The sequence below is a fragment of the Gorilla gorilla genome, chromosome X (assembly GCF_029281585.2).
Source record: "Gorilla gorilla gorilla isolate KB3781 chromosome X, NHGRI_mGorGor1-v2.1_pri, whole genome shotgun sequence".
Taxonomy (NCBI): Eukaryota; Metazoa; Chordata; class Mammalia; order Primates; family Hominidae; genus Gorilla; species Gorilla gorilla.
Window position 1 is genome coordinate 145418651 of NC_073247.2, and position 22582 is coordinate 145441232.

The window sequence follows — 22582 nt, forward strand, 5'->3', positions numbered from 1 at the left end:
ATACAGAATAGATATTATTCTCAGAAGTGATGACTTAGCAAAATAGGGACTATGAAAAAAATATCTAGATCAACTTATTAAACAAGGAAAAGAAGACCATACTTAAGAAATTATCCAATAAGATCCAGTGCACATAAATAATAATGTAATCTTTATTTTGGATATTAATTAGAACTCTGTTGGAGACACTCCACTTAACAGTTGCTACATAAAATCACTGTGCTCACTATCTAAGGAAAGCACATAGTTAGGAGTAAAGAATTAATCTCATTATTACCATTTTACCTTAACTATGTACCAACACTGAGCCCATACAGAATTTGGAAACATTTTTTGCTATGTGTCAAATAAATCTACAGTTGAACGCTAGATCTCAAATAGCCATGGGATTAAAGGACTAAGACCAAACTTTGTTTGGGCCAATTAACACAAGACTGCACCATATAGACAAGCTAGTTCAAGACAAAAGAGCTCAGCTCAGCACTTTGTTTTCATTGGATTTTGTTAGAATCCTAATGACATGGGCAAAGAAAACTCATATATGTTGGTCATCAGCTTCAAAGAAGCCACTTCTGGTTCACTAGTACTAGAGCATGGGCCTTTAGCTATCACTTCAATAATGTTACCACCAAGCCATTCACATTCTCCCATTTGGTCTCCATTCTGACCCACAGTTCATTTTAGAAAGTGGCTGATGGGGAGGGCATGCTGTGACTTCCTTGTGTATTATAGATATTTAGTACCTTCATTGACCACTCAAATTACTAAATGGCTCACATGGGATTAAGCCTTTAATGTTAGCTTTAAGGGCATCTAAGATTTTTGTTATTTTTGCAGTTGGACCCCTTTAAGTGAAATCTTACTTAGAAGACCAATATGTGAAGAAGATTTTTAAAAACGGAGCTGCTCTGGTTAAAATAGGAATGGGGTACTTAGAACAACCTCCACAGCACCTCTCCCACATTCCCTATGGAACACAATCTGAATACACTGCCCTAAACAACTGAGCTATCTGGCACATAAGCCCACTGACTAATATGATGCTAATTTTGTCATTCTGGAAGGAGGAAGGAGGCACGAGATAAATTATTATAAGATGTCCAGGAAGGTGGAGGAGTTGAGATCCAGGGAATGAGACTGAAAGGATGACTGACCCTGAATGAGAACAGGAGCCTGAGTCAGACTCTGTGAGTGGGTAAAAGGGCATGAGCAACAGGTCTTGCTGATTCTGCCTTCCTTTGGTTCAGTGATCCCAGCAGAGACCTCCCCACCCGGTGCAACAACTGCCCAATGAGTTGAATGAGGCAGTTGGGCACTAAGGTATACTTGTTAGGCCCAAACTTAGTTAATATCCAAAATAAGTGATAAATAATTAGCAAGTTCATGGTTCCTACTGTGCAGCCATTTGTTCCAAAGATGAACTTCATGACTATGGGCTTCTGCCATGATTTGGAGTACTTACTGTATAAGAAAATGTGTCTGTGTATTTGCAAGCATGTTTGCATTAAGAGCCTTTGGAAGCAGAGCAAATGGCACTATAGAATATTAACCTGTTCATTCCCAGTGCCAGTGTTGTCATTTACTGGTAGTATGACTTTGGACAAGTCATTTCCCTCTCTTGGCTTTAACATCCTCTGTAAAATCAAAGGGTTAGACCCTATGATCCTGCACTTATATAATTCTGCCCTTTAGCACAGACACTGTTTAATATTGAATGTGAAAAGTACCTTAAATGAAATCTAAATTCAGAAATAAGGGCAGCAAAGGTTAAGTCCTTTGAATTGACTGATCAGTCAATTAATTATATATATATTGAGGGTCTACTTTGTATATGCTATTGTGTTAGGTGCCATGGGATACAAAGAATTAAATGTGTGATTCCACACTTAGGGAGCTTATAGTCTAGAAGCATGATACATATTCATAAATATATCTCGGTTAATTTCTGAAATAGTATTTGAATACACACACACATACATACACACAGACTGATATACCTCATACAGCAAATGTTTGTAACTGCAAACGTTTTAGGGAACGAGCATTTGTAACTGTTTATTAAAAAATATCAGCCAGGCACGGTGGCTCACACCTGTAATCCCAGCACTTTGGGAGGCCGAGGCAGGCGGATCACCTGAGGTTAGGAGTTCGAGACCAGCCTGGCCAACATGGTGAAACCCTGTCTCTACTAAAAATACAAAAATTAGCTGGGCATGGTGGTGGGTACCTGTAATCCCAGCTACTCGGGAGGCTGAGGCAGGAGAATTGCTTGAACCCGGGAGGTGGAGGTTGCAGTGAGCCAAGATCACGCCACTGCACTCCAGCCTGAGCGACTGAGACTCCGTCTCAAAAAAAAAAAAAAAAAAAAAAAAAAGATGCTGCATTTGGCCAGCGGGTAAATGTAAATACAATAGGAGACCCTATGAATTTCATAGAAAATTTAGAAATGTATTTCTAAACTTCATAAACCTGGTAGTCTATATTGTTTGACAGAATTCTCTTTTCATATGTAGAACTTGTCTTTCCATTGCTAACACTTCCAGTTAAAAATATCCTATGAAAGAATACAATAATGTAATGAGAAAAGTTCATGTATTTCCCTCCATTGCTCAATCAAGATGACCACAACACTAATACCAACAACATTTTGGCTCGCCATTCCTGACTCATCTTCCATTTTTGAGTAATTTAATTTAATATGCAAGGACTGAAATACATGACCTAATTTAAGTACCTTTAATCCTGTGTATTCTAAATATAGCAAATAGTTCATTTTCAAGAAATTTAGTACAAAATACTTGGGAATTCTTCTTGGTGCAGTGTTATTAAACTGTATATAGTAATTAAGATATTAAAAACACATGCTCCCCAAAGCCACCAGACATTGTAATTATTTTTCAGGCTATTAGGCAAAGTGACAGAAGATTTTTTAATGATAAATCCGTTTTGGAATGTATCAGAGAATTCCCTTTTACTTCATGAAATAATGTTTAACTCCACAGAGTCTAAGTCTGGTATTTAAGGACTAACTCACGTTGTCCTTTTGTGACTCAGAAGTCATTCACTGGCTCTTGCTAACATGTCTTGTAGGTACTCTGTCCTTCACACACACACACACACACACACACACACACACACACACACACATTCTGGCTCTGTATGGAAATAAATGGCAATTACTAGAGTTCTGCCATGTCACTTGTATGTGAACAAGTAAGACAGACACTGGGACATAATTCCATTTGGGAAGGTCTTTTATTTAAAGTTGACTTTCAAAAGGTTTCTCCTTTTATTTAGAAATTTTAGATCAATATTGGCTTTTCTAGCAACCACTGCACTAGGCCAGTGTTTTACAACTCTCACTGGTGTTATTGTGAGAAGACTATGAAAACAAGCTACTTGGAGTGTTTTCCATCATGTCTGAGATTCATTTCAAACATTTTTTGAAAATCACATGCTAAGGAATGTCCTGAGTGCTCCTTTGGCACTTAACAGCTTTACTAATTAACTTATTAAAAATTTTAACTTTCTATTTCAAAAGTTAGTGTCTTCATTGCACTAGAGTCTGCCAGGCATCTTAAAAATACTTTTCTGGTGTTTACAGAGGGGGATGGAAGTGGAGACATTTCAGCGTCTGTTCTAGATTTTTTAATTATCTTTGACCATTTAACATCATTCTATGAATTAGGGCTCACTAACAGAAAGTTCTTCTGCTATTTATAACTCAAACTCATGCCACAAAGTTCCTCTGTTTCCATACAATGTGGTGGTTAGTTTTCCAAGAATCTCACCAACTGAGATTTTGTAAACAATGTGCTTAATCTTTCATTGCTGCTGATTTTAGAGCTTCGGCCATAGAAATTACCATATTTGGCACTTGAAAATTATCAGACCACAAATTAAGGAGTTTTTGTTATTTGTATTCTGCACATCTTTTCTATATAGATCTTCCTAATAGGTGTGCCATGTCTTGGTACAAGTAAAGGAAAGTGCACAGAGAATGAAATCAGTAGCTCTGGATTCTAGGTCTAGCTCTACCACTTACTGTATGGAAATCAGTAGACTTCTAATGCCCACAGTTTCTTCATCTGGGAAATGTAAGTAATAATGCCTGCCTTGCTTTCCTCTCTGAGCGGCTATAAAGATCACATTATCTAATGGATAGGAAAGAGCTTTGCAAACTGAATTGTGCTATGTAAACATATCGCAGAATTATCATTCATATGGAATCACATGGTTAACACGATTCGAAAACAGGTCACCTATCTGGCCCTGGAGGAGGGAAACTTAGGGGTGATAAATGCAAAACTGTTTTTATAGTTTAATGTTTTCATAGCCTAATGAGAACAAGGCAGAACAGAAGAATTGGGTGGGGGGGAAGGGCAAGTTTAAGTTCCATCTGCCCAGGCTGGAAGACTGGTGGGAAGGGAACAACCTTTGAAAAGATGAGAGGTTACAAAGTGGAAAGCGGTGACCTGGGAACAGGGTGTTTTAAAAAGAGTGGCAGAGCAGAGAATAAAGTCACAAGACTTGTTCACAAGAGGGTGCTGGGTTAAAGCCTGACCTTGAGCCACAAATCATGGAATCACACGGCTGGAAGGAATCTTAAGAGGCCATCTCGTCCACTCCCCCACCATTCAGCAGGACATTTCAACGATCCCAAACAGATGAGACTTTATCTAACTTTGAATGAAAAGCTCTGACACCAAGTGGGCAGGTATTGACTACTCTGGCTTCAACTGTTTACAACGGGCAGGAAAACAATTTCTGGTATTTCGTTTGAACCTGAACTGAAATGGGGAAACAATAAATGGATAGATTTTTCCTTGGGAACAGTAAGTCCTGTAGCAGTTTAGGGACTGCTAAATTAGCACTAACTACATAACTACTCTTAAAGAGAGAGAAAAAGTTAACAACAAAACTAGGTTAGGGGATAAATGGCCCACAGTTTTATATGAGTAACGATGTGTTGTGATCATTTTTGGTAATTGTGGAGTCTTCTCTCCATGCAGGAGCCTGGAGCAGAATGATACTAACAAAAACAAAACTTAGTTGTTGCTGTTTTAAAGCAACATGGCCTAGCAAATTCCAGGACTGACACTGAGGACATAAAAGAGTTCAATTCTTTTCCTAACACAAGACAATAAGTCCTCATACAAATTAGAAACTGAAAAGGAAATAAAAAGGTCCTCATTTCTGATGGTGGGAATGTTACACATGAACTCTGCCTTGGAAGGAGGAGGGGAGAACATTCCACACCTGTAGGCCTTCCCAGGAAAGGGGCCTGAGCCTGGCTCTGAACCCATCCCCTCAAGGTTATACCATGGGACTATCAATATGAAAATAATGTTACTTTATTCCCTTAGTGGGTATATTCTTTCCAGCGCTATCAACAGTAACCATAACCTGCAAGGAGGCAGCTGAGAATTCCCAGGAAACAAAGTGAGAAGCTATTTTGGGATGTGCTCATAAATAGCCTAGCTATAGTTCATCTGGATGGATGCACATGGGGCATACATGCAGAGAGAGAGAGAGAGAGAGAGAGGAGAAGTATCTCTGTATTTATAAATATGTATGTTGGAGCATGCTATTGTAGTTTTAATAGATGCAGCACCGAGCAAGGGGCTTAGGAAAATAACATCACATTCTCAGATTCACCACTCAATTACATGTGAACTTGGAAAGTTAACTTGATTCTTCCTCCCTATCACCAAATCTTTAGGCCGATTTAGTCAGGCATTCAGTGAATCCAGATGTTTGGCAGTGTATAGGAAACATCTGGATGATTGATTGAGTTTTCAACTGAACTCACTGGATCTTTTGGCAGTATGTCTATACAGCCATTAATGGCTTTCTGCCTCAGTTTCTCTAACTATAAAAAGGACAAACATTATTTATCCCTTACCTTCCAAAAAACAGTGAAAATGAGATAAGGTTTAAGAGTAATAATGAGTTCTTGAAAAGATTCTGTCACAGTTTTATATCTTATATAATTCCAAGTTGGATTTTTTTCCTAAGCAGTTAGACTTTAGAACATGACATCACTTTGAAATATGGGTAAATGCTATACAAAGACAATACATTATCATTATCATCATCATCGACATCATCATCATCATCATGATTTCTTCTTTATGACTTCCCTGAAGTGTCTCACTTTCAGATCGAATCACGGCCAAAATATAAATTTTATTTAAGGACTGAAAAAATGTGTTTTGGCTATATAAAGCAACACAGATGAGAAAAAAAATCAATGTGTGTGTTTCGAGTCCAACCAATTTTAACAGCTCAACTGAAACAGGTAAAACTGGTTTATCAATGAGAATTAATTGGCTGCTCAATGGTATTTGTATAGAAACTGAAAATGTTCATACACTTATTCATGGCCAGAGGTAGGAAAAAGGAATTGTAATAGCGACTTTTCTCACTCTATGTACATCTCCCTACCTGTCAGCTGGTTTCAGCTTTTGAGGCTGAAAGTTAGAGGAGAGGAAAAGAAGGAGACAATATGGGAGAGAAAGAAGAGATGCATCAAAGGGATCTACAAACATACAAAACTGGGGGAGAAGAATTAGACTTGCAGAAAGTACTGGAACTCCCTTTCAAACCCAAGTCCTGCCTATAGAGAAAATCCTAAACACAGTCCTCACAACTAACTGCCATATATGAAGTGCCTGTCATGCACATGCAATTACATATATCTATGTGTACATATTATATATATGTATATAATAGATATACACTGGAGTTTTTGATATCTTTACCATAATACAGATGAGAGAACTAAAGCTCAGAGAGGTTAACTGATTTACCCAAAGTTCTATGCCTAGTAAAATCTATAACTGAATTCAGATCCATTTGGATACAAAGCCCAAATTCTTTCTACTGTGCCCAAAGCCTTTGCTGAAAGGACTTGCTATAAATATTTTTTAGTGACTGCCTGATCATATAGAAGCCCATGTCTGATGCAGCTTTCCCATTTTCTAGGGTGGGGTCCGCCCACAGGTCTTCATTCGATCTTTCTTATGACTGCCCCTCCCTTGCTTGTCTTTACCTACTCAAACCCTACTCATTGCTTATCGCAGATCTTAACACTTGCCCCTCTCTGCAATCTTCCCACTAGCCTAATCATACCACCCAAAACCGATGAGCAGCACTCCTCTTCAGGCTCTGCATCACAGGCTGCCCTTTATCTTTATTTAAACACTTCTTATGCTTATGCTTCCTCTCCCAAGGACGCTGTGAGGACAGAGGACTAGACTTCCGTGAGGACAGAGGACTAGACTTCCTTTGAATCCCCAAAGTCCCTGGCACCTGGCTGAGTACATAGTAGGTAATCCTTAAGGTCTGTTGACACAAGGGACCTGTTGACAATATTCCTCATTTAGGATTAGGGACACAGTGATGGAAACTGAGATTTTGGCCTCACCAGTGTTGGGGTCTAACCAGTTGAACATAGCCACCTAGACACATTTTGGTTTGAGATAATTTGTACCACTGTCCCCAAGTGAAGCATATCATGCCCTCAACTCAGCAGTAAGTGTTTTACATCGTTTGTGCTCTGATCCCCTCAGAGATGCATTTTGAAATCATCACACTATATCTAGCAAGGCTTGATAGAACTTAGTGAAGTTGTACTTTCACACACAAAAAAGGCTCAGTTAGGTAGACACTGCCATTACCATGTGCTCAGCAGCACTAACAGCTATTTATTAAGTGCTCACTGAGTACAGAGCACCTTATCAGGCACCAGAGGAGTTTATACCCAAGCATGTTGTCAATACTTTCACAATGCCAATTGCAGTGAAAAATATACTACTCTTAGAAAGCCCTTCTAAGTATTTTCTAAGACCCACAAAAATTTCACTGCTAAAATCCATATTTTAAAAACTCATACCAATGTCTTTGTATTAAAACCTCTGTTCTTGCATAAGGATTTCAGTTTCATTAAGTTCTTCCTAAACTACAAATAGAAGTCAGTGATGCCACAGTCCTCCCACCCATGGATCATGGGGCAGGAACACTCACTCTGGTATATGCCTTTTTGGTGGCATTTTTATTGTGGCCACAAAGCAATCATAAGCAGATGGTACAACTAACTTCTATTTGTGTCTTGTTACTAAACTTCTTATGAGAGGAAAAACTATGTGTACAGGTCAAGGGAATCTGTGGGTGTCTCTGTGCACGGCAGTGAGTCAGAAGCTGGCAAGGATGCAGTGAAATTGGACCTCTCCTGTCTTGCTGGTGGCAGTGAAAACTGATACATTCTCATTGAAAAGCAAATTTGGACACATGCATTTAAATTGCTCATATCCTTTAACCCAATAACTTTAGCATGTTAAGAAAATAAGCTAAGATCAGGATAAAGCACTATATATGAGGAGGTACTTTTATTTATGATGGCAAAAAATTTGAAGCAACCTGTATATCCAGCAAAAGCATGCTGATTAATTATGATGAATACTCAACAGAATATTATGCAGCCGTGACAAATAATTAATATAAAGATTTGTGGGGACCAGGCATGGTGGCTCACACCTGTAGTCCTAGCACTTTGCGGGGCTCATGCAGGAGGATTGCTTGAGCCCAGGAGTTCGAGACCAGCCTGGGCAACATAGTGAGACCTCATCTCTACAAAAAAATTAAACATTAGCCAGGTATGGTGGTGCATGCCTATAGTACCAGCTACTCGGGAGGCTGAGACACGAGAATATCTTGAGCCCAGGAGGTCAAGACTGCAGTAAGCCATGATTGTGCCACTGAGCTCCAGCCTGGGCAACAGAGCAAGACCGTGTCTCAAAACAATACAAAACAAAACAAAACAACAATAACAAAAAGATTTGTGACAATATGGAAAAGAAAAGTGTTTCCAAGATAGTGTTAATTTTCAGAACTACAAGTCACTTGTGGATTTCTAATTATGGAAAAAGTCTGTGTGAGTGTGCCTTTCTGGACAAATATTAGAAGAGAACATGTAAAAATGAAAACAGTTGGGATAGAATAGTGGGATTGTGAGAAATATTTTTCCCTCTATTTTCCAAGCTACCCCTCAAATTGCAATATTGTCTTTTTAATTTAAAAGTGGGGTGAAAAATAAGGCCAGAAGTCCTTTCTAGCAGACAGACTATTTGAAGAAATAATAGCATCTTTCCTAAAAGCCCAAGAATATAGTTTGAACAGTGGAAGCTGGCTATCTCTCTCTTTCTTTCTCTCTCTCTCTCTCTCTCTCTCTCTCTCTCTCTCTCTCTCTCTCTCTCTCTCTCTCCCTCTCTCTCTCTCTCTCTCCCCCCCTCCTCCTCTCTCTCGGTTATTTCTACTTTTTATTATTATTTTTTTTTACATTCCACATACCTGGTTAATGTGCTTCAGTTTGTCAATAATTTGACTGACCACTGGCTCTGGGCCCTTCATTTTCAGCTCATGGAGATTGAACTGGTTTTTCATTCCATTCCTTGCCGCCTTTTGGCTGTATCTGTAAAGGTGAAGGTAAAGAAAAGGTTTGTCAAAGAAAGTCCCAAACAAAGGAAAAGCTGACTGTATTTGGCATCAACAGTCAGGCTGACCACAAGCTCATGAGACGACCTCATGGTGCAAAAGTAGATCACTCCACATAGTGTCTATTTACAGTAAAAAAAAAAATTCATTCAACAATCAACAAATATATTCAACATGCTTTTTTTCACCCTAGATGTTGGGAATACAACAATGAACAAGACAGACAAGGTCTGTGTGCCCTTATTGTGCTCTCAGTCCAGTGGGGAGTCTAGAAGAGTAAGGGCCAATGACCAGGCAGAGTGATTAGAGCTGTGCTAGGGGAGGTTCAAGGTCATGACAGTGAAGCACACAGAATGAACCTTCACTGTGTGTGAGCCTTCTACTCATTTGAAGGAGAAAGATTCTTCCATGTTCTTTACCTCTTCCTTCTCCTCTTGTTCCTCCTCCCACCATTTCCTGTAGGCTCTGGAGCTGGGTATCTATTCAGGAGACTTTCTCAAATCACTTTCACCATAAATTATACCTGTAAGCTTCCCTCTGCGTTCTCCATGAGAGGAGAGAACACCAGCCCAAGGGAAGATTTTAATGTGCTCCTGTAGGATAAACCATAGGCTTTACTCCAGAATTGAAGTTTCAAGGTAGCAATGGACATCCTCACCATCATGAGAAGGGTAACTATTTAAAGTACTAGGCAATTCTGCCTTCCAGTGTGGGGTTTTGCCAACTTCAACTGGGACAGTGATTCACAAATGAGGTGGTTTCCTTATTGGTTCCAGACCTCTACATAGAATTATTCCTCATTTTGCGAAACAAAGCAAACAAGAAACAGATTTCATTTATTCCTTTTGCTTTCATCATGTGGAAATACCAGAACACCATTGCCAAAGACAGAAAAAGGTTTTGAGCTCTTTTTTACTTGCTCTTGATCCTGATAATGGAATGCTTTCTTAAAGAAATGAAAAGATTCCCAGGGCTTTTGCTCTCTCATTATATACTTTTGTATTTTCAATTACAATAGGGTAGCCAGGGTTATAAGGGCAAAATTGATATCTGTAATTCATATTTTTAATTACAAAATAATAATGTTCATTGTAAACAATTCAAGAAGTACAAAAATAAACAAGGCATAAAGTAAAAGTTGCCCCATCAATCTGTCTTTCCAAGAGTGGACCATGGTCAACAGTTTGATATACATGTAGAGGTTTTCACCTACATATACTAATAGGTAATTTTAACCAAAATTGGAATGATACTACTCATACTGATTTGCAACTTTGTATCACTTAATATATATACTTTGGACTGGACTTGTAATCCCAGCACTCTGGTAGGCCAAGGCAGGAGGATTACTTGAGCCCAGGAGTTTGAAAACAGCCTGGGCAACATGGTGAAACCCCATCTCTACAAAAAATACAAAAATTAGCTGGGCGTTTTAGTAGAGATGGGGTTTCGCCATGTTGGCCAGGCTGGTCTCGAACTCCTGACCTCAGGTGATCCGTCCACCTCGGCCTCCCAAAGTGCTGGGATTACAGGTGTGAGCCACCAAGCCTGGCCAATTTTTTGTAGAGGCAGGGTCTCCCTGTGTTGCCCAGACTGGTCTCAAACACCTGGGCTCAAGTGATCCTCCCGCCTCAGCCTCCCAAAGTGCTGAGATTACAGGCATGAGCCACGGTGCCCAGCACTTTTTTCTTTTGAACTATGACTCTCACATGATTTTCACTTCCACAGGTGGGGGTCCTCTGAGATAGTTTGTGTGTTATCTCCACAGGGTGATAGGCTGTGCTCTGGAAGTATGTTTAGGACTTGAATTTCAATTTTCAGTCACTCTCACTGGGTTCCCAAACCAGCCTAGTTTGGGACAAGAGATTATGAAACACTCCTTAGAAACACTAACTCATCTCAACTAAAATAGGGAGTGAATGAACCTGGCATACTAAAGTGTTAATAATGACAAACAGAAAAATATAAAATAACCACAAAATAATGAGGTAATCTCGATGGAATGGGCACATGTACCTGTGTGCCTCATTTTATGCAATGTAGGTATTTCAAAGAAGTTGTGTGTGAAATGAATTTCTGTGATCTGAATACTCTAAACAGGCCAAACAAGCCTTCTTATTTAAAGAAATTCTGTAGGCAAATCTTTTTAACTGAAAAAATAAGGAAACTCCTGTTTCAGAAATCATTTAGTGTATTTTGCTTAAAGTGAGGCACACTTGTATTAAACTAAGGAAAAAAAATCAGTGAATCGGCTTCTACTGTTTACATTATGTATAATTTTCAATGAGATAAGATAATGAAAAGTGAAGATGCCTAAACTGATTTGTGTTTAATTCGGCACATAGCTCAATCTACCAACAAAGAGTTTTCATTTGGCATTTGCAAACAGATTATCATTTAGATAGCACCACCAAAGCAGCTTCAATGTTGCAACTTGAACATCTTTAAAGAGACCAAAATTTTATTTTAGGAATCAATTAGGTATCCACTTAAGGTAGGCATTAAGCATTTCTAATTCTAATTAATTGATTCTAAATGATCATTTTTTAAAGCACAATCAAACTGTTTTGGTCCTATAAAAAATATGGTGGTTAATTGTGGCTTTAAAAAGCTGGACTACATTTTAATGTTCAAAGTAGAAGTTAAATATTTTGTAAAATGATAGTAATGACCAAAAAAATGAAACTACATTTATGGTTTAGTGCTTCTGTAATCTTGTTTATATCACCAAATACAAGTCACAACTGTCAAAAACAGCTACCAGCTGCCAAATTGTTGGATGTTATGCTTGAGAAACGAGGGAAAGGAACACTTTTTGTATTTTTCTGGCTTTTGTCTCTGATAAGAAAGTGGAAACTTTGACAAAAATATTGAGTTGCAGTATTTTAATACAAAAAAAAAAGAACTGCTTAAAATGAAACCGAACCACTCAAAAAAAAAAAAAAAAAAAGCCGGGCGTGGTGGTGCACACCTTTGGAGGCTGAAGTGTTGAGCCCGGGAGGTCAAGGCTGCAGTGAGCTGTGCTCTAGCCTGGGTGACAGAGTGAGACCCTGTCTCAAAACAAAAATTAAAACTAAATAAATACTTTGGACATATTTTCATGTTAGAACACATGGAAATGCCTTGTTCTTATTTCTCTGTATGGCTCAGTAGTAACTTCTTTATCCAATGCCTTACTGATTAACAATAATTTGTAATATTTTGTTAATATAAACAATGCTGCAGAGAGCATCCTTGTATACTGATTTTCACACACTGGCATTTATATCTATAAAGGATAAATTCATAGATTTTGAGTCAATTTATATTTCTAATCCCAAATTATGAAGTACAAAGAATAATTAACATTACCATATTTTTGTACAGCACTTTACAAAGCAGTTTCATATCACTCAGCTCATTTGAGCTTCTCAACCACACTGTGAAGTTGAGAGGTAGATAGGGCATTAGCTCTTTATTACTGAAAATTAGATAGGGCATTATTTCTTTATTACTGAAAATTTCACAACTTCAGAAGATACTAATCTCATTCTATTAGATGTCCCCGTCCATGATACAATATATCTGCCAATATTAAGGACATACTTTGAAAAACATGCATGCTAACAGAGGAGGTCAGGAAATCTAGTTCTGACATTCATAATTAAAAGTCATCCTCTGAGAAGGAAAATATTTTGTAGCAAAGATGCTGAAGAGCACATTTGATTGCATTTCTTCTAAAATGATAGCTTAACACATTCAGATTATTTAACTTTAAAAGTTAATTGATGAATACACAGATCACCAATCATCAAATACCAATTGCCTTTGGGGGCTGTGTTAAAGAGACATAAAGGAACATTCTTTATCTGGTGGGTATCAGCTCACTACTAGCCTCCTCTTTTATGTTCATATAATGCGGTCTGTTTAAATATCATTCATCTTCTGATGATACTACCAACTCCATCTTCTCTCCTTTAACTCCTACTGATGCCTGAAGCAGAGACCCTATTTGCAGATAAAGAGGTAAGGTTCATTATAAATCTTCTGAAATGAACTTCAGGAATGTGTCCCTAGAGACATATCCTTGGTCTTTTTCATATCAAAGCTTGCCAACCACTTTTATGTCCACTCCTATAAAACAAGCGTCTTTCCAAAGCTTCTTATCCTCATTGGAGTAGTGTAAAGACATCTGCCAACTTAGCGATTTTGCCCCGTACTCCGGCTTCCAAAACTATTATAAATATTAAATCAAATTAATCCCACAGCTGATCCTTTGTGGTCCTACTGTATTATTTTCTGTCATTCAGAAAAGTGCCCCTTTAGCTATGTATTTTTTAAAATTTCTTATCTCCCAGCCATGGATAAAGTGCCAGGACTAAACACTGCTCCCTGATCCCACAGTGACTCCATTTTTAAAAGACAGTTTTGGGTTTAAAAGCTTGCCAAACTTTTTGAAAGTTGAAATAGCATCTACTGTTCCGCTCTATCCATGTGCTATTTAAATCCTCAAAGGACTCTAGCAAATTAAGCATGGTTTCTGGTTACAGAAGTGTTGGGAATAGCTGCCCTGTGGCTTAGGCCTAAAACTTGCCATTTTTGCATCTACTTCACAAGGCAGTAACCAAAAGTCCTGGTCCAACTGATGCCTATAGTTGCTTAAGTTTAGTGGCACTATTTAAAAACTCTGTGTTCTTGCACTATCCTTTAGGTATCTTGATACCTCTCCCACAGTTCTCAATACTTTTTTCTGTTTCTCATGTCTCTATCCTTTGCTCCTTAGCCAGACAAAATATTGAACCAAATTTTAAAAGTAGTGAGTGTTAGAATGAAATACTATGAGCACATTAATAGGGCAAAGTAGATCTGTATGTGTTGATATGGAATCAAGTACGAGATACATTGTAACAGATACAAATAGCAGCATCTGCAGTGAAAATGGGTCTACATTTGCATTACTCTTATATACTCTATACATGTTCAAATATGCCCAGAAAAATTTTAGATGGATATATAAGAAAAGGATAAGAGCAGTCACTTTCAGTGAGTGAGAATAGGGAGATGCTAGTGAAATCTTATTTTTTTATATCCTTCTATATTTTAAAATATTTTTTACCATGACAATTTTTAATCTTTATAATAGTTTAATATATAACGAATGAGATTTTATATAGCAGTTAATTAAAATGTTTTTCCAGCTTTCTTGAGGTAGAATTGATAAAAGTTAAATACATGTACACTTCCGATGTGATGTTTTGATATATGTACTCATTGTTAAATGATTATGCCAAACCAGCTAATTAACCTATTCATCACCTCACATAATTATCTTTATTTTTGTGGTGAGAACATTTAAGAACTACTCTCTTAGTGAACCTGAAATATACAATATAGTATTCTTTAATATAGTCACCATATTATACATTATATTCCCAGGCATTAGTTGTTTTAAAGGCAAAAGAGAACAAAACAAAAGAAAAACAAAAAGTGGGCCTGACTCAGATGCACATCTCAGGGCCTCTGGGAAATCCTTCCTGTTAATAAGAGTTATGTTGGCCATCACCAATGTCCTTTCTTAAAGGTGCTTTCTTATGACAGAACACATATTTGGGGCAATGTTCACAATGTCACCCTTGAGTTCCTTCAAACCTTAGGTGGTTGACATCAGGTCACCAAGTCAACTTTGTTAGGTTAAATATAGCCCATATTGGCTGGGTGTGGTGGCTCATGCCTATAATCCCAGTACTTTGGGAGGTCAAGGTGGGCAGATCGTCTGAGTCCAGGAGTTTCAGACCCGCCTGGGCAACATGGTGAAGCCTCATCTCCACAAAAGACACAAAAATGAGCCAGGCATGTTGCCGTGTGCATGTAGTCCCAGTCCCAGCTACCCAGGAGGCTCAGGTGGGAGGATCACTTAAGCCTGGGAGGTGGGGGTTGCAGTGAGCCGAGATCACACCACTGCACTCCAGCCTGGATGACAGAGTGAAACCTTCTCTCTCTTGCTGTCTCTCTCTATATATGTATATGTATATATATTTTCTTTTCTTTTCTTTTTTTTGAGATGGAGTCTCGCTCTGCTGCAGGCTGGAGTGCAATGGCGCGATCTTGGCTCACTGCAACCTCCGCCTCCTGGGTTCACGTCATTCTCCTGCCTCAGCCTCCCGAGTAGCTGGGACTACAGGTGCCCCGCCACCACACCCGGCTAATTTTTCGTATTTTTAGTAGAGACGGGGTTTTCACCCTGTTAGCCAGAATGGTCTTGATCTCCTGACTTCATGATCTGCCTGCCCACCTCGGCCTCCCAAAATGCTGGGATTATAGGCATGAGCCACCATGCCCGGCCCTATTTTCTACTCTTCAATGAGGTAACTCCGACCTGCCTATTTCAAAAAGACAGTATATTAGTGAGGATGTGAACATGAATGTAAATTATCAGTTGTACCCTCCCTCAAAACAGAGGCAAAGAACATATTCAAGTTCTCACTACCTTTTCCTGTAGATGCCTGAAGTCCTCACCTGATGAGAATTGAGGGCCTCCCTGAACCACCCTGACTCATGCTGACCTCACTGCTCTCGCATTGAAATGTACTGTGGGCACTGCCCTGAGTTGCTAGTGCTCCTTTTATGTATATTCCATTTGCCACCCCATGTACTCTGTGAGGTCTTTGAAGGCAGAGGCTTGGTTAGTTTTTTTTTTTTTTTAATCAACCAAAGCACCTCATGGTACTTATACTAGCTGTCAGTTACTGAGTGCTTTCTCTGTGCCAGATACTGTTGGAAGCACTGAAGAAAAAGAAAACATGAACTTAATCCTCCTGACTACCCTATTGGCAGCCTGTTTTTGCTGCTGCTGAGGCACAGAGAAGGTAGGTCACTTGCCTAAAGTCACACAGCTTGTCTGCAGCAGAGCTGGAGTGTGAACTTTGAGAATCCATCTCCAGCTGTGTGGGTTCCATCTCCAGCTGTGTGGGTTCTTAACCACTATGCTGGTCTTGCTTTCTTAGAGAGAAATGATGTTGACTAAATATTTGACATTTCCTCACCACCCTGCTACATTTCTTCCTTGTAGGAAACAATGGATGAGCTGCTTATATTGGTCTACAAGGCTCCCAGCAGCATCGCCACAAAGCTCTCTTGGCCTACTCAGCAAGATTCTTGGACTTGCCCTTTAAGAGCCCCTGGAGAGAGCCCTGTGTATAGGGTTTCTTCTCTTACACAGAGATACAACAGTATGGCTATTTAATAGCCATACTTTGGGAGGCCAGGGTGGGCAGGTCAAAGCCATTCAGTGACATACTTGTGTTCTTGGGAGACAAGGTGTTGAAGTTAGAGAAATAAATAATCCACCACCACCACCATCCATGCCACTAGACACATACCAAAGACTATTTGAAGATTTCAACTGTCTAAGGACAATAGGAAAACAAATGCAGGATAACAATGTCTTAGTGCATCCCCTGCCTTTGTCATCTTGGCTACACCAAGGCAACATGTGTGATGTGCCCCTGGGGAATTTCATGTAACATGTGTGCTCTGAGCTTCAAGCCCAGAGGGAAGTCAATCGATGAAGGGTGCCTCTGCAGCTTTGTATTAATTCATTAATTCAGCATTTCATTTCCTCAGGCTAGCTCTGTGCCACTGGAGCACGTGGTTCACGACAGGCCTTGAATGAGGATGAGCCAGCGTGGCCCCAATTCTTCTTACCCACAGACTGCCCAGAGGATGTCAGGAATGGGGACACTGTTGGCCATGGGGGATTGTAACAATGGATTAGCTACTTAGTAATACTCATCTGTAATTAAATTAATTGTCCTCCTCTGCAAAATGCTGCTTCTCTACTGAGGCTTTGACATGGTTCTGGCAATGAATACTAGCAAGTGGAGGAGGAAAAATAAACTGAGAGATGTTCCTACCTCCCAAATCTAATGTTTTCTTAACTGGACATGCTATGTTGGATGTTAGAAGTGTTACCTTACATGCGGCGTCTTCTTCTTTATCCAGTTTGGTATCTGTTTAGCACAAAGATGACTGTCATAATACTAAGAAGATCCTATTTGTGAAGTGAAAAGGGGGACATGCTTCTGTTCAGGCAGATTGGTTAGGGATTGCGGAGGGGGTTGGGGAGAGCAGGGAAAAACCTGCGCAAAAGCCATAAACAGAAAAGGAACCTCATTAAAACAGGACATCTGGGCATGCTTGTCTTGGGACAGTTGAAGCAAAGAGAGCACTTGTAGAAGAGGAATAGAGTCAAACAAGCGTAAAATAGGCGATCTTTTCTTCTCATTTCTGTTCTGGCTGAGGCAGCAATGTTGTAGCGGAGGGAAATCAACAAATTCAAATGTAGATCATTTGAAATGGAAGCACTCTCAGCGATCATCTGGTCCAATCCACTCACTGTGTAGATGAAAAATCTGATACCCAGACAGGGACATTTGTAACAACACATAGGGTTAGTATCACAAGTCCCACATTTAGAAGAAATCCCTTTCTTTAAAAGGTCTCTCAAACAGATCTTGCTGATTTTTGACACTTGCTAGTACTGATTTAGGACAAGGGAACTGCTAGAAAATTCACTTTCCTTCTTCCCTTAAGTATCAGAATGGTTCCAAGTGCTTGAGAGCCAATCAGAAAGACTAGGTCCCCACCAAAAAAAATTTGATTTCACAAAAGTTTAATATGCTGCCCAGCTATACATGGCTAAAAATGTTAGAGATCTCACATTCTCAGAGCGCCATCTTATGGACAAGATTCAGTATTGCATGTAATCCCTAACTCAGTGATTTATCTGTTTCCTTGGAACGCATTCTGGCCACAACAATCACTGTGGGAAAAACTGGATAATTTAAAGAGCATAAATAGCTTTAAAGACAAACCAGAAAACAGGGTAGAAAAACCATCCTATTAAGAGGCCTAAGAAAACGTCCTTTTCTTTATCCATGATACAGTGTTAATTTACATAAATGCACAGTAAAATAAAGCAAAGGCGAAAAGAGCTGAGATTTGTAAATGTGCTTAATAAAGACAGAAACAATTAGCTTCTTCTTTATTTATGCACATATCTAAATAAAAATGTCTTTCTCCTTCCTGGCTGTCTGAGGATAGACAGCCATCATGAACGACACGGTAACTATCCAAACTACAAAGTTCATGACCAACCGACTACTTCAGGGGAAACAAATGGTCATTGATGTCCTTGACCCCAGGAAGGCAACAGTGCCTAAGACAGAAATTTAAGAGTGCCTAAGATAGGAAAAACTAGCCAAAATGTACAAGACCACACCAGATGTCATCTTTGTATTTGGATTCAGAACTCATTTTGGTGGTGGCAAGACAACTGGCTTTGGCATGATTTATGATTCCCTGGATTATGCAAAGAAAAATGAACCCAAACATAGACTTGCAAGACATGGCCTGTATGAGAAGAAAAAGACCTCAAGAAAGCAACGAAAGGAATGCAAGAACCCAATAAAGAAAGTCAGGGGGACCGCAAAGGCCAATGTTGGTGCTGGCAAAAAGCCGAAGAAGTAAAGGGCTGCAATGATGTTATCTGCGGCCGTTGTGGATTTTTCATGAGAGGATTTATAAACTAAAAACTTTCATGTGAAAAAAATGTCTTTCATAATTGTTTGCATAGCAGTACTACTTCAGAGCCAATGTTAAGCTACGAGGGTGCTAGAAACAGATATATCCACTTTACTCCAAGAAGTACCTGTGTTCTCCAACAACAGCCTTTCAGAAATTACAAGTAGATTTCAGTAGAGAGGAAGCAAAATCTAGGAAAGAAACCCAGGGCATGTAAACCTGTTTCTCTTTCTTTTTCTTTTCTTTTTTTATTATACTTTAAGTGTGCAGGTTTGTTACATATGTATACATGTGCCATATTGGTTTGCTGCACCCATTAACTTGTCATTTACATTAGGTATTTCTCCTAATGCTATCCTTCGCCCATTCCCCCATCCCACGCCAGGCCCTGGTGTGTGATGTTCCCTGCCCTGTATCCAAGTGTTCTCATTGTTCAATTCCCACCTATGAGTGAGAACATGCGGTGTTTGGTGATATAAACCTATTTCTATATTTCCGTTAGTAGCCATTAGCTATATGAGGGAATAACTGCATTAGAATCTGTTTACAGTGCAGTCTCCAACCTTACTTTGAGGAGGGACTAAAAGATTTGTCTTGGTACATAATCAGGAAGCCACTGAAACCCAGAGAAGCAAAGAATATTTTTCAGATGGTGAGGAAAGAGTGAGAGGTTAGTATCACCCACTACAAGCAGAAGAGTCTGTGGCTGTAGAGAACAGTCCCCCAGCAGAAAGGGGAAGGTAATGAGAAAATGCTTGAGATGAGGTCACCTGAATGTTAGTCTGAAGAAACCAACTTTGCAGAAGAGGCTAGAGATAAAGAGAGAGAAAAGTAAATAAGCACAGCAAAAGTGATTCTTGTGAGAATTGCAAGCTAGGCAGAGCCCAAAGTGTAAGCAAGCTGGTGAGAACTAAACATGGCGGTCAGGACACTAAGCCAGAGCAGTGTCTCTCTGATGGCTGTCCTTGAGGGGAACATACAAATGAGGAGAGGACTCCAACTGTGTTTAAAAACAGAAAGAAAAAGGTGTAATTCAAAGCTCAGTAATCGGGGGTGGGGAATAACAGAACGAGTGTGGTAGAGACTTCTTATTCAATCACCCCAAACTCGTTTACCAAGTCCTTCTAGTCCAGAGAACTAGGACCAGACATTTTCTTGTCCTACTCAAGCTAAACCAAAAGGACACGATCTTTACCTAGTGTGTTTGTTTGTTTGTTTTTGAGACAGAGTCTTGCTCTGTCGCCCAGGCTGGAGTGCAGTGGCGCGATCTCCGCTCACTGCAAGCTCTGCCTCCTGGGTTCACGCCATTCTCCTGCCTCAGCCTCCCGAGTAGCTGGGACTACAGGTGCCCACCACCATGTCTGGCTAATTTTTTGTATTTTTAGTAGAGACGGGGTTTCACCGGGTTAGCCAGGATGGTCTCGATCTCCTGACCTCGTGATCCGCCCGCCTCGGCCTCCCAAAGTGCTAGGATTATAGGCGTGAGCCACTGCACCCGACTGTTTGTTTGTTTTTAAGATGGAGTCTCGCTCTGTCGCCCAGGCTGGAGTGCAATGGCGCAATCTCGGCTCCCTGCAACCTCTGCCTCCTGGGTTCAAGCAATTCTCTGCCTCAGCCTCCCAAGTAGCTGGGATTACAGGCGCACACCACCATGTCTGGCTAATTTTTGTATTTTTAGTAGAGACAGGGTTTCACCATCTTGGCTAGGCTGGTCTTGAACTCCGACCTCGTGATCCACCTGCCTCGGCCCCCCAAAGTGCTGGGATTACAGGCGTGAGCCACTGCACCCAGCCTCTTTACCTATTTTTAAGTTAGATTTTAATTGATGAAAATATCAGGGTTAGAAAGGACCTTCAAAGTCATTCAGCCCAATGTTCTCCTCTCACAGAGGGGCAAACTGAGGCCCAGAGGCCAAATAACAGCAACTAAAGTTATTATTGGCATCACTGCTAGTGAGACAGGAATGAAGCTGTTACCTCCCCCAAATAGAATAGCAAAGAACAAGGGGGCAAGGAACTAGTCACATACCTCAACAACATGAGGGCATTGTGTGAAGGTAACTGACGTTCAAAATAATGATCAATAATTGCTGTAAGAGATTAAGTTCAGTTTGGCAGTCATAGTTTACTGAGGCAGCAAGTACATAATACATTTTAGGGAGGAAGAGTCATGTGGTGGAAAGAGCACTGGCCTTGGAGTCAGAGACATGGGTTCAAAGCTGGTGCCCCCACCTGCTGTGTGACTTTTGACAAATAATTAAACCTTGCCAAACTTGAGTTTCCTCATCTATAAAATAGGAATAATGCCACCTGCACTGTTTTGAGAATTATTTGATATAATGAACGTTAGCAAATTGAGATAACGTGCTTAAGACAATGCCAGGCACATAGAAAGTTCTATATGAGGGCTGCTGTTATTATTTTTATCACGTGAAAGCACCAAACACAGCATCTCAAATGCAGTAGATGTTCAATAAAGGTTATTTGAAAAGAATCCCCTGCTAGGCATGGTGGCTCACACCTGTAATTCCAGCACTTTGGGAGGCAGAGGTGGGCAGATTGCTTGAGCCCAGGAGTTTGAGACCAGCCTGGGCAACATAGGGAGACCTCGTCTCTACAGAACTTAAAAACAAATTAGCCAGGCATGGTGGTGCATGCCTGTGGTCCCAGCTACTTGGGAGGTTGAGGCCAGAGGAGCACTTGAGCCCAGGAGGTTGAGACTGCAGTTAGTTATGATGGTGTCACTGTACTCCAGCCTGGGTGGAGTACAGGAGAACCAGTCTCTAAAAAAAATAAAAAAGAGCTTCCTGAGAGAGAAGAAATAAACCTTGCAATGAATAGCCAGGGGAAGCTTCAAATCCCTTCATCCCCACATTGAGAACTTAAGAAGTGGAAGAGTCTCAGTTCTCTTATTTTGGTCCTCGGTAAAGTATGGGTCAAGGCATGAGTAGGAATGGCTTATCATCAGGGAAAATGGGCAAGGGAAAAAGCACTGGAACTTTCTTTGCCATCGCGATTGAGCAATGATGTGTGAATGGCTGGCACTGAGCATTTAAGCCTAGCTGAGAGGAACTTTTTAGCAGAGGTGCCCTCCCAAACCTTCCAGGAGACAGGGCATCATCTGAGGGGGAAATGACCAGAAAGGGCTTCAAACGGCTCAAAATTAATTTTAGTTCACAGAAGAACTAATCATTCACCTGTGGCCCAGGGCAGCCCTCCAAAGTTTCCCGAGTGACCAGCTTTGGGTGTCAGAAGCCTGTTCCCCTCCCTCCTTCTCCCACAGTTCATATTCCTCCTCTCAGTGATAGAAAATATTCTGCTTCCACTTTGGATACTGTCACAAGTAATGAATTAGATGACTCTTGAAAATGCCCACATGCTATTTCAAATCTCTCTGCTCAGAACACTGCTTTGTTTGTCTCCAGTTGCTGCAGGGCCCACAACAAACATCCATTCTTTAATGTGGTGATCTTCAAAATGAAGAACAGGACTCTCAAAGTCCACCTAAACAATCACTCTTAACTGAC

General features: G+C 40.1%; 2 protein-coding genes across 2 annotated transcripts in view; one reads left to right on the forward strand and one right to left on the reverse strand.

The window, feature by feature from the left end:
- GPC3 (glypican 3) overlaps nucleotides 1-22582 on the reverse strand; it is a 452688-nt gene that overhangs the window by 116961 nt on the left and 313145 nt on the right. The window contains exon 6 of the mRNA XM_019019454.4: nucleotides 9352-9472. Within this exon, the coding sequence (XP_018874999.1) occupies nucleotides 9352-9472 (121 nt within the window). The remainder of the gene's footprint in view (nucleotides 1-9351; nucleotides 9473-22582) is intronic.
- On the forward strand, nucleotides 18586-19002 carry LOC101129206 (small ribosomal subunit protein eS24-like). Its single transcript, XM_055376021.2, is given in 1 exon segment — nucleotides 18586-19002. A coding segment is annotated over 1 exon segment (417 nt).